Genomic DNA, 12,875 nt, shown 5'->3' on the forward strand with positions numbered 1-12,875 from the left:
TATAATTAAAAGTATAAAATTAAGAAAATCGGCTGCATTTATTTATTATCCTAATGAAAATGAAGTAAATCAGGATTGCAGAATATTAATACTTGCGTACTAACAGGTTGGATGCAATTTCATGACTTTGTAATTGTTACTTGCTGGAATCATTGTAATTTGAAGAATGCCTACTTTAATGCAATTGGCAATCTTGTTCCAAAATATGTCCACACTCGTTTCTTGATGAAGCCTCCCTCCAGTCAAGAATAAAGTCTTAAGCATACGAGCGAGCAAATTAAATCCAGTGTTATTGTTTTAGAACCATCATACAAGAACGAAATAACAGTGGAAACAAACAAAGACTTCAATCCGTAATTTAAATTTATAGCATTGAAGCTTTTAAAACAAAATTCCGTGTTGCATACAAGCACTAAGCATTACGACTACCGAGTTGCCACATCTCTCATATATTAATTTGTTTTTGACTTGGAAACCCTCTTCTTGGGCTGCCGTCTTGGAGTTGACTTCATCCCGAGAAAGAAAAGCAATGCACCGACGAGGGCCAAATTCTGCAGTAAAAACTAATTAATCATGCAACAAGTCAAAGCAGCGTAGGTTTTTACAAAACTAACAAGATACGGTACATAGAATGGTGAGAAACAAACCTGAATAAATCTGCTGAAAAGTCGCACAAACTCTGGTTTTTCGATGTCATAATTGTAGAAGTCAAATGCAATTGGCGTGAAATAAGCTAGATAGATAAGCTGAACAAGCATGTCAGTTTGTTATTTTTATATAAAAAAAAAAACTATAAAGATGTACACAATAGATGAGATCATTGCCAGAAGCAAGACAAATTCATTAATAGTCAGATAATTTTGACTAAACAAAATTCAATTCTCATAAACCTTTTCAAAAGTTAATGAGATTGAGATTATTTTGTAACATAGTTGTACCAGAAGATATGCACCAATAGAGCTGCCAAAGATGAACAACAGGCCACCAAAACCTTTCAGAAATATGGCAGCTGCAATAACATGTTTCATCTGGAAAAGAAATGGAGAAATCATTCAGGTTTAAGGATAGGGAGAAAAGAAAGCAGGGAAAAGGTTCTACTTCAACATGTGGGACGACAAGGCCAAGCTGTGAAGACAGATGTTTGATGAAAAGATTGTACTTTGGCCTGAAAGCCTTGGCTGCTGGTCCGCCATTGACTCCAAATTCATTATACCTGACAAAACCACTACACATAAACTAAAAGAACTTGTATGAAATTCACAAATGCACATATGGGCCATTACAGAATATGTATCGAATGCTAAACAAATGAAATAACAAATTCCTCGTATAGTTCAGTTTTTATAACATCACAATACAGAAATAATCCACTTTGATATGAATGATAAAAAGAAGAAAATAACCCACACTCATTGATTTATCCTGGTTATAGAAGCACGCATCAGAGAACAATAGGCTTTGATAGGTTGAACTACCATATAGAACAATGACAATGATGAAACAGAACACAAATTCCTCTAACTCACATTGCTAGCTTTGGGCAAAAATGCTCTAAAGTTAAAAGGATTGGTGGTCTGGCTTGAAAGATAGTGAATAGATAGTGTATAACTTTCTTGTAAACACAATCACAGCCAATCAGTTAGATATCTAACTGTGTGTAAAGACATCAAGTGATAAATGTGCAGACGAAATTAAAACAAATAAATCACAATGCCAAGTAACATGCTTCAAAATCTTGCTTCTACATTCACAGTTCATAATGCTTCAGTGCGTCTTTTCTCCCCAACAATAAATCCACTAAGCAGCTACTTCACAAGGCAATGAAGCAAGCCTTTACAAACCAAGAATAAGACCTCACAAGATAGAAAGCTTACGAGATATACCTTCACAAGGTAGAGACCACATGAGTAAGAGAGCCTGACTCTAGAAAGGGATTCATACTCAAGGAAGAAACTTCACGATGTAGAAACCACATGAACTAGAGAGTTTGACCCTACAAAGGGATTTCTACTTAAAGATGAAACCTCACGTGTAAGAGAGCTTGACCCTATATTGGGATTTCTACACTAAAGGATTAGTTTGTTCTCAAGGATAAAAACATTTTCCATGGATCAACACAAGAGTCTAACCACATAAACATTCCTTCTTCTGATTATCTGAGCAAAAGCTCTAGCTAAAAGGAGTCAAAATCCAACACAGAAAGGACTTTGACCTAAATTGCTACCACCCAAAATCAGATAGAAGAGACAGACTTCCGTAGAAAGCAACAAATAAACTATTTTACCCCTATTGAGGATTGGTCTATAACATTATGCAAACTCCCACCAGCATTCTAATATTTCTATCCGCCAATCGACACTCCCAACTATTGCATCATCTCGTTTGTCACCATCTTGGGTGATTTTGTCACCATCCTCATCTTTGATCAGCAAGAAAGGAATGGAGTGGATGTTCAATTGATGGCTTTCATACGTGAATTAGGTGTTATTTTGGGGCAAGGAAGGATGTGATTGTCATAACTAACCATTAGCTTGATGTAGCTCCTAAGGTTAGGCAACGTGACTAGGGACGACGATAAAGCATCATCAGATTTTTATAATGACGGGCTAAAAGTGTTCAAGGGAGAAAGATAAGAATTAGGAATAATACGGCATTCTTAGTTCTCCAAATTTTTTCCCTTCTTTTCCTTCCTTTTATGAGGTAAACACTTTTTCCCTTCCTTTCCTCACTTCCTTTCCATCATATTTCCTATTCCCCCTAATTTCATACTTTTGGGTAAGCAAATCTTAAATGATAAAAATGAAGCCTTAGAGAGACCGTCACCTCTCAACTGAATAAATCAAAATCTAAACCAATATGAGAAGAATTTTAATAGGTAACTTTCATGTTCAAGGAAGGATGAACATTTGACTTTTTCTTCCAAAACTTCTTGGTGATCTTTTGGCACTTTATCTATTATAAAGTTAATGAGATACTCTATGCAAGTTCTTATGCCAAAAGAATCAGCAAAATCACTTTTAAAGTCAAACTCAATGGATCGACCTAACTCTCGAGAAGAATTTTAATAGGTAACTTTCATGTTCAAGGAAGGATGAACATTTGACTTTCATCCTCAACCTAACACTAGAGAATCTAACTATTGAAAGTTAATGTTTATTTTATGTTAACCTATTAAAACTCCTAGTTCGTGTAACCATTTTTGGTCCATCAAAAGTATTAGATCATCGCAACTTACATTCTAAAAGTTAGTTACCTAGATCTACATGTCCAGGGCAAATTAGTATAAATCATAAGTTGACCAATCCTTAGGTTACCCTATCATAAACCATAGATCAACCAACCCTTAAGTGGACCAATCATAAATCGTAGGTCGACCTACCTTGGGAAAATATAACTTCCAAGCATTTACTAATGTTGGTTAACCCAACAAAAGATGCTAATTGACTAACCTCTAAATAAAGGCCTAGTTTCTTTTCATTAAGGTTGACTCAACAAGGACTCTAGGTCAACCTACTTCTTGTACAATCGATGTAAGTGATTAGATGACTAGAAGGAGCTGAATAGCACTTGAACTGCAACTCTGCTTCTTTTACTCTTGCGAATACTTAGCAAGGTCAATTGGACAAGTTAGTTGCAATGAAAAAAAGAAATATAAGTTAGTTCGGAACCCTCAGTTTATACTCCAAGTCTTATGACTTTTCAGTGAGTCACAACTCTCTTTCTCCTTCTGTAATCCTTTTAAAGGTTGAAAAACCTCTTACAAAACTAGGAACAAGTAAAACAAGTTACAAGAATAGGAATACAAATAAGCATAAGACACTACAAGAATTAGGCTATGAAATAGAACAAGAAAGCCCAAAGAATGCTACAATTTGACTCAATTTCACCAGTCATTAAAGGTTCTTTTTGGTCTTCTATTTATAGCCTCCAAGTTATATCAACCTTTATTTTTTTGTTATGCAGCAGACGAGTCAACTGAACCACTTCCGGTCAACATTTTCTCGATTACTTAACTTTGTGTTTGCAACAGATCTCTCAGTTGATTCACCTTGACTTTAGTCAATTCTTGTGTCGGGCAACAGCTCCTTCAATCAACAAACACACTTTATCACATAATCTGACAACTACAAGAATCTTCTTTCTTTTTGTCTCCTACTACGGATTCAGGCGACTGCCTATCAAATAAACTCTAAACAAAAACATTTTGTTCACAAACCATAAAACTGAGTCAAGTCCCTAATCGACTTAGCATACCATTGATTAGAAACACCTTTCAGTCAACAAGATCATTAACTACGACCGATCTAATGGTCTAGCCATCGCCTAAGTCAAACCTACTTGAATCCTAAAATATTGATCACTCAACACTCACACTCACTTAGTTTACCTTTACAACTTCACTTCGTCTATAAAATCATCACCCATTAGGTCATAAATCTATCAAATGTACCAAGCTCTCATCTTGTTCTATGTGTCATCCTTCACTTATTTGCCTACGTAGTTCGCCTCCTTAGGTTACTTCAAAATTGCAACTTTACTTTGCCCAAGTGGTTAGCTCTTGTCAAGTTCTCAATCCATTGAATGCACCAAACCCACAACTCAATCCTTGTACCATCCTTCACTCATTCACCTACATAATCCACTTCTTGCAACTCTTGTCAAAGCAATCACCTTGATACTTCTTGTCTTATGATCTCTTGAATGTCTCATACTATCCTTCTCTGATCTTCAACAGACCTCAAGCTACCAAGCCATACCAACTTGTTGCACCAAGTCAAACTCCATCATCTTTATCAACACCACTAATGTTTCTCATTTACAGTCCTTTGAATGGCTCATACACCTTTGTCTCTGATCTCCAACGAATTTCAAGGTCATTGAGCAACACCTACTCAGCTCCATGTGTATTCTACCAAAACCCTACACAACTTCATACACATAAGAAACTAGATAAACTTAACTTAAACTCTTTACCCAACATATCAAAACGCCTTATGGTCGAATACGACCACTTAGGGCATAATCGCACCAACACTTCCCAACAGCTAGGCATCTAGTAGAGGCTACCTAAGGCCTAGGCTGCCTAACAATTAGGCACTAAGACGAAGCTCTCTAAATAGCACTTTCTAGTTAGAAGCTAAATGTTGTTATTAGAACGAGATATACTTGAACAAATCTAAAACACATTACAATATCACAGTGATTGATCAAATCCAAATATCAAACTTAATATCTTTGAGGTTGAAGCTCCATATAGCTCTACGCTCGATCCAATAAATGGATCAACCAAGATTGTTTCTTGATCTCCTAGACCATTGTGAGTAATAGGCAATAATCAAATAACCCAAGCATTATATACTATATTAGAAGGGAAGAAGCAATTTCCCAACAACAATATTAGAAAGACAAAAGTTAAACCTTTCTTATTCAGGCATTAAGAACTATTGTCGAGACTACAAACTTGGCAATACAAATGCATCCAAATGGCTATCCACCCTCCAAGGAATCTAAGTATAGTTTCTAGTGATTTAAAACATAACCCATTTAAAATAAATTAGGCTGTTAAAATAAGCTTGTCCAAAGTCTAAATATTATTTTCTTTTGTTGGTTCAAGTCTAAAATGCCCTTTTACCAATTATAATATAGGTATTCTATTTTGTGATCTTAATGAATCCTTGATATTGTTGCATTTTAGAAAGTATACTAGATTCATTGTTACTCATGCTCTCCAACAAGTATACTAGATTCAATGTTTCTTATGCACTCTAACAAGTATACTAGATTCAAATCAAGTATCATATATCATTCCCACAAGGATCAAAGATTGACTACTAGTTTTTGTATTGATGACCTTCTTTATTTGCTTAATAAATAAATTGAGTTATGCAACAACTAAACCAAAACTAACAATATTAACACAAACAATAATGGATCAATCAACAGTCAATTGATAAAACTCAAGGACTTGAATAAGCACTCAATCAAGACCTTATTGAAACCCTAAGTTGAAAATTATATCAGTTATGCAAGTTTTTTGTCCAGCCAACCCAGTACTTAACTTAAACCTCTTTGCCAAGTCAAATTAAGTCTATCTTGAATTATTCAAACCTATTTTCTCTCTATCTACAGGTTAAAACAAATTGCATTAAGGTCAAGACTTATCGAGGTAGGCAAGAAAAAGGCAATAGATTTATCTTAATCTCCCTTACAATATCAATTGATTCATCATATCTAGGTTAATAAGTTCCCTCTCACTTTGCAAATTAACCCACACAATCAAATTATTGGTAGCCAACTGAAAACAAACATCTAGCATATGAATTAAACAATGAACACTCAGTTCATAAATCAAAAAATAATGACCTTGACTAATCCAAGACATTCAACCTTTTAGTTCATGATTAATCCAAGACATTCAACCTTTTAGTTCATGATTGTTATTAAGAAAACACAATAAAAATAGGGAAACATGGTCTAGTTATTGAAATAATAGAAAAAAGAGGCAAGAAAACCTCAATGAAGATGTCTCTCATTAATTGAAAGGCTTGTTCCTAGCCTTGCCAAACTCCCACATGGATCCCTTGCCAAAATCCATGCAGAATTCCCTCTAAAGTTGTTGTAAACCTCCTCTCATAGCTTTGTTTAGGGTTTAGGTCATAACCTTGGGTATTCTCTAAAAATCCCCTCATAAATCTCAATCATAAACCATCTTATGATGTATTTTCGATCCTTTAATAGCTAAACCAACTTGAGGTGTTATCATTAAAGTTGTAGCCTATCTCTTAGCATTCCATAGCTTCAAAACTTATGCCAATTCGAGTTGTATAGAGGAAGTTATATGCAAAACATCAGAGTATTCAAGCTGAGTCTACTTCCCATAAATGCCCCATCAAGCCCTAATTTTAGAGTTTTTTCACCTAAAATCAATCACACAAACAATTAAATTAGTGTATGATCTAAGCTAAATTTGTATTAAAAAAATTAAACTTATCAATTATTATAAAGAGTCTATAAACAAGATCTCAGCCTATTGTTTCACTCATTTAACAGTAATACATTCAACCAATAAATTATATTTTTGAGACTCTCCTCTAGAAGATAATTGTTTGAGGCATCTTCTACCCTACTGTGCTTGTGTTGCATCAACTAGTCTATTAGATGGTGAGGTAAGAGATTAATTGAGATACTAAATCATTGTGCTTCTTGAGATGTGACCTTTAGAGTAAAAAATTAAAAGTAAATAAGGTATAGAAATTTTTCGCTTTGCACTTTTCCTCCATATTTTTTTACAGATAAGCTAGAGGGAAGGAAAAATCCAGAAAAATCTTTCTGCAATTTTTCTCTATATTTCTTTCATTTTAGGCAAAAACTTACTTTCACATGGAATGTGTGAAACGGAATTCCAATCTAAGCTTAAAATAATTCATTTTTTTCCTTTTCAAATCTCTTTTAATTTATTTTTTAATTTTTTATCTTTGACGAATACAATTTTAAATTTTAACAATGCATTAAAAAAATCAATGCAGCTGGCCACAAATAGTTGGGTGGTTGACTTCTGATAAATTCCTATCTAGCAAGAACTATTGCTGCCTATATCCCTCACAACCAGAAAAAAAATACTTTTTGAAATGTAAGAAGCACCTCCATATCCAAAAGTCATGGCAACATAATGAATATCAAATCACGTAAATGACGATGAAAGGTGTGCCAGTGCACAAATTTCTCTTAATTTCACAAGACATGAAACGAGGATGCAATTGTACAAGAAAAATATCATCCTCAAGAAATCAACTTGAATATATCTGCAGTTGGAGATGGGAAGAGATGAAATCATATTGTGATCAGATCAGATTTGAAGATTGGTAGCAATATCGTTTTACGAATTTTGATACCGTATAGCATAAAAAAATCTATGTTACCATACCGAAAATTCGGTAACTTCTAGTATACCGAAATACCTACATCGAAAATATGATACTGATAATTTCGGTACGGTATATCAATACCGAAATGCAATAATAATTTCGTACCGTTACCGATACCGAAAAATTCCGGTATTATACCGTACCCGACGGTAAATATCAGCCACTACAGCCACCGACCAACATGTTAATCCCAGCCAGAATGGATCTTATTCCTCCATCAAACTTGATGCAAGTCTATATCTTTGATAATATTAACAATGAGCACCAATAAGGAGAATCAAACACTTCGGGTTGGATCAAGCTAAGCTTAGACACACTATTCAGAGAACTGAAGCTTGACATAAATTGAACAAACTTGCAAGCAATCAAGGTTGCCTGACTATGACAAAAGTTAAAAGGTTGGCATAAATGATAAGTAAGATTTAGGTTACAACAAATCACTTGATTCAAAGATTGTATGCTCAAGCTAATGTAAAGATTAGTAGATTAAGGTATTTTTTCCACATACGTGTTCAGAGATCAATTTAATGATACCTATGAGGCTCTAAATTATCTTTACTTGCAGATAGTTAGGCACTAGCTCAATGTTTGAATTTGCTTGTATGCTAGAATAGACCAAATCAGCAACAAACGGCCCACCTAATTTACTAGTAAAATGACACAAATCAACTTAGTAATTAAGAAATCATGAAGCAAAAGATGAACAACTGCAACAGCAAAATTAACCATATGTTTTGACTATTTGGTGCCAATTACTTGGAATATAGCTGCTATAGAGAAAAGGTGAACAACTAGTTTCACAATATATCAACCATAAGACATATTTTGCTTAAGGTATTCAAAGGTGGTTCCATGTGCTAGGCATTCACACATACCAATAAAACATATCATTTTTATAGTACGTGTACAGAGCAGTAAAATATCATAAAATTTAACATATATTGGTTAAATTTTTTCGTAGGCATCATCACATTATCAAAGGTCAAAAGAAAACTCAATGAACAATTTAAAAGTCAACTTACGACACAATTTAAAAGGAACAAATGAATAATTCAGTGATTAAATCAACTGGAAAAAGAAAAAAAAACCTAGGAAACATACCTAGAGAAGAGAGAAGGGAAAATCACATCCAGAAATTCCCCAGACATCATAGCCTAAAGACTGGGTGAAAATACAGCAATACATGGAAAGAAGCATTTGAGCAAGTAAAGAGAGGAGTTGAGGCAGCTGTTTGATATAAATTAGGGTCACCTTTGGTATCAAGCATGCCAAAGCAAAAGAAAAAAAAATCCCCCTGGGCACTCAGGCTAACCACTTAGGATGCCTAGGTGAGCCACATGGGCTGCCTAATAGGGGCCTGTCTGCCCTCTAGGTGAGATGGTCCCTGGTCAAAACCGCTTAAGCAACCACCTAGGCTAATTTCTAAAACCATGATTCTGCTGATATAAATTAAGCATATTAAATCTCTACAAAATTGATGTTTTAGGACAAACATACTTTTATTTCAAATGATTCTTACATATAAGAAGCTTTCCAACAACTAGAGCTAATTCTTTTATTCTAGAGAGCATCAAAGAAAGTCAAACTTTCAGTGGAGAAATTTTTATTAAAACAAATGTGTGATTGGAACTTGGCATTCTTTGCAAACAATAAAGTCATAAGTTAGGTTTTCAATTTTTAGATTGACACAAGTAAATCTGTTCCAACCATTTCACAAAGTGGCAAAGTGAGGCACTGATGCTAAATAATTGCCTGCTACAACACTAGCAGGAACCAGCACAAATTAAGTCAATCAACCTTTGATAAGAATCCACCTCCAGATCATAAGACATTAACGATTATATTGGCGTCTCAAACCTATAAGAGCTTCAAATTCTCAACATGGTTCAATGGTCAACATATGACACCTCTAAGTAACAACAGGTCAAATAGTACTGATCAAATATATTAGATATATGCTGCATCTGAAAACAATAACAATTGACCATCAGATTCTTAGACACTACGCGGCAACCAAACCTCTCCTAATCATTTATTACAGCTTTTAGTTCCTATTATTGTCATTCGATGACACAAATTTAAATACAGTAGCTTGCGTGCACGTTCAGTTATTAAAAATGATTCGATTTTCTGCAGCCAAATACTACAGCCAAACAGATTATCAGACCCAATGACGCAAAATGGGAAAGAGTTGCGCAAAGACAGATACAAGCTAGCTAATCACGATATAAAACAGTAAACGAAGAAACAATAAGAATTCACGAGCAAAGATCGAGGAGACAAAATCTTCATACCTCGAAGTATGGGCAAACGAGATTTCGTAAACCCTAGTAAATACATCAAAAGCGAAATTTCGTGGCTAGAGACAAATGCCACGAACTTTCACAGCTGAGTCAATATCGACGAAAAATTTAGACGACCAACGTAACCTAGCGACTGAAAACTGAGAAGAAGAGCAACGAGAAACTAAAACTGAGAGAAATGGAAGTGAGTAAGAGCGATGACTACTCCTGGTAAGCGGAGAGAAGGAAGGCGGACGCGAAGAGCACTCTCCCAGCGAAGGATACGAACCCCATTTCGAACACGCGACGATGGAATCGGCTCCGATCCGACGATAGCTGAACCCAGGAAACCCTCGCCGCCGTCTACTATTTTAAAGCTGGCGACGCGGAAGGAACGACGGGCTTCCTTATGAGTTACGGCGTGACTGCTCTCGGGTTGCTCTGAGAGGTAATTGCAGAGTTGCCACCGACTTCCCATTTTGGGGCCCCTACTAGGAGCAAAATAAATTAATTATTCGAAGAAAAAATTTTAATACAGTACGCATTTAAAGTTCGAAATTTTAAAGGATCGTATCATACTTTTATATTTATAAAAAAAAGACACTTAATTCTAAAATTATCTTTTCCGTCTTTCAATTTTAAATAAAATATTTATTTATTTATTTATTTAAATTGAATCAAATTAATTAAATCAAACTAAATAAAAAAAATAAAAATTTTATTATTTCATAACAAACTCTCATACAAAAGTCAATAATGATCTTAAAAAAATTATTTTTAAAAAATTATACGTTATTAAACTCACGAAAATCTCTTATATTTATCTATATTTTTTTAATTTTAAAATTTTAATAAAAAATTTAAAAATTTAAAAATACAAAAAGAAGATTAATAAAAAATTATAAAATTAAAGGATTATTATTATTATTATTATTTTATCTTTTTTAATAGTTAATTACAAGAGAAAAATGAAACAAAATTTTAAAAAATTAAAAATTAAATGACTAAAAATAAAAAATTACTTTGGTGTTGTTTTAGTTCACCTTTGTGTTGCTTTAGTTAAATCGTCATACCTTGGTATTGATTTCTTTAAAACATCATCATTTTGGTATTGATTTCTTCAAAACATCACTCTTAGTGTTGATTTTGTCAAAGCATCACCATTTACAAAACTGTACTAAATTTTTAAAAACATAATATGCATGGCTATGAAAAATTTGAATCTGAGACTTTAGGGCACGGTGAAATTGAGGAGCACTATAAAAATCTATAGGGATTGGGTCTCATAAGAGATATCTAAGGTCATTAATAGATTTTATTCAGAACTTATTAATGGACCTACAAAATTTGGAATTCTGAAAATAAACATGGAGTAGAAGAGAAGAGTGTAGAGAAGGTAAATATGGTGTATGCAACCCTGGTTCTAAGCCTCCTATATGAAATTATGGGTCTGTGCCAATTGGCACACCATTGAATTTTTGAAAACAGACTATGGACGGCTAGGAAGGCCTTAAATCTGAGATTTTAGGCCACAGTGAGACTGAGAAGAACTACAGAAACCTACAGTACTTGAATTTTTGTCCCATCAAAGTTGGATAAGGTCATCAATGAATTTTACCCGGAACTTATTGATGAACCTAAAGGATTTGAAATGCTTAAACCTGGATATAGAGTAGAAGAGGAGAGTATAGAGAAGACAGATATGGTGTACAACTTTGGTTCTAAGTGTCCTACATGAAGTTATGTGTCTATCCCAATTGACACACTGATTGAATTTTTGAAACAGACTGTGCACTACCAAGAAAGCCTTGAATCTGAGATTTGAGGGTTTGATAAGACTGAGGAGCATTGTAGAAACCTAAAGGACTTGAATTGGACCCCATTAGAGCTAGCTAAGGCCATCAATGAATTTTGCTCAAAATTCATTGATAGATCTAGAGGATTTAGAATTATGAAACCTAGACATAGAGTGGAAAAGAGGATTCTAAAGAATGTATAGATGGTGTGCAACCTTGGTTTTGAATCTCTTGCATAAAGTTATGGGTCATGATTTCGAAGGATTGAGACCATAGTAGTGTTGTTTTATAAATATTAGCATCACAGTGTTAAAGAAATCACAACACGGTAGTGGTGTTTTATAAAGATCAACACCACTTGTGTTGGAGAAATCATAACACAATAGTGTTGGTTTCGAAGGATTATGACCATTATAGTGATATTTTATAAATATCAACACCACCATGTTGGAGAAATCACAACATAGTGGTGGTGCTTGTATCAAAAGATCAAGATCATTGTGGCGCTGGTTTTTAAAGGTCAACACCAATATACTAGACAAATCACAACACAATGATCTTGATCCTTCGAAACCAACACCACTGTGTTGTGATTTCTCTAAAACATTGGTTCTGATCTTTGAACAATAGCATCACACAAGTTCTGATCTTTCAAAATCAGCTCCACCATGTTGCGATTTATCTAATATATTGGTGCTAATCTTTAAAAATCAACACCAGAATGATGTTGATCATGAAATCAATATCATGTATTGTGATTTCTCCAATGGTGCTGATATTTATAAAATATCAATAATGGTTCTGATCCTTCAAAATCAACACAATGTGTTGTGATTTCTCTAACACAATGGTGTTGATATTTATAAAATAGC

General features: G+C 34.2%; 1 protein-coding gene across 2 annotated transcripts; it reads right to left on the bottom strand.

The window, feature by feature from the left end:
* Positions 1 to 275: 275 nt before the first annotated feature.
* Positions 276 to 10,654, bottom strand: LOC141833318 (uncharacterized). Of its 2 annotated transcripts, none has more exons than XM_074720730.1 (5): positions 10,497 to 10,654; positions 1,099 to 1,213; positions 939 to 1,028; positions 648 to 746; positions 276 to 551 (listed from the first exon to the last, which is right to left on the bottom strand). In XM_074720730.1, exons 1-5 carry the CDS (start codon positions 10,499 to 10,501, stop codon positions 453 to 455), a joined length of 408 nt encoding a protein of 135 aa, XP_074576831.1. In that variant the 5' UTR covers positions 10,502 to 10,654; the 3' UTR covers positions 276 to 452. The 2 variants fall into 2 exon arrangements, with proteins under 2 accessions (XP_074576831.1, XP_074576830.1); XM_074720729.1 differs by having other exon boundaries at positions 278 to 551; positions 10,434 to 10,654.
* Between the last annotated feature and the right edge of the window lie 2,221 nt (positions 10,655 to 12,875).

The sequence above is a fragment of the Curcuma longa genome, chromosome 8 (assembly GCF_044706935.1).
Source record: "Curcuma longa cultivar G26 ecotype Majalengka, Jawa Barat chromosome 8, ITB_CL_G26_1.1, whole genome shotgun sequence".
Lineage (NCBI taxonomy): Eukaryota > Viridiplantae > Streptophyta > Magnoliopsida > Zingiberales > Zingiberaceae > Curcuma > Curcuma longa.

Coding starts and splice junctions, on each gene's coding strand:
- LOC141833318 (XM_074720729.1), bottom strand. CDS start 10,501: ATGGGGTTCGTATCCTTCGCTGGGAGAGTGCTCTTCGCGTCCGCCTTC. Junction 1,214..10,433: donor CTTCTCTCCGCTTACCAGGA/GTAGTCATCGCT, acceptor TGGTTTTGTCAG/GTATAATGAATTTGGAGTCA. Junction 1,029..1,098: donor TTGTCGTCCCACATGTTGAA/GTAGAACCTTTT, acceptor TTTCTTTTCCAG/ATGAAACATGTTATTGCAGC.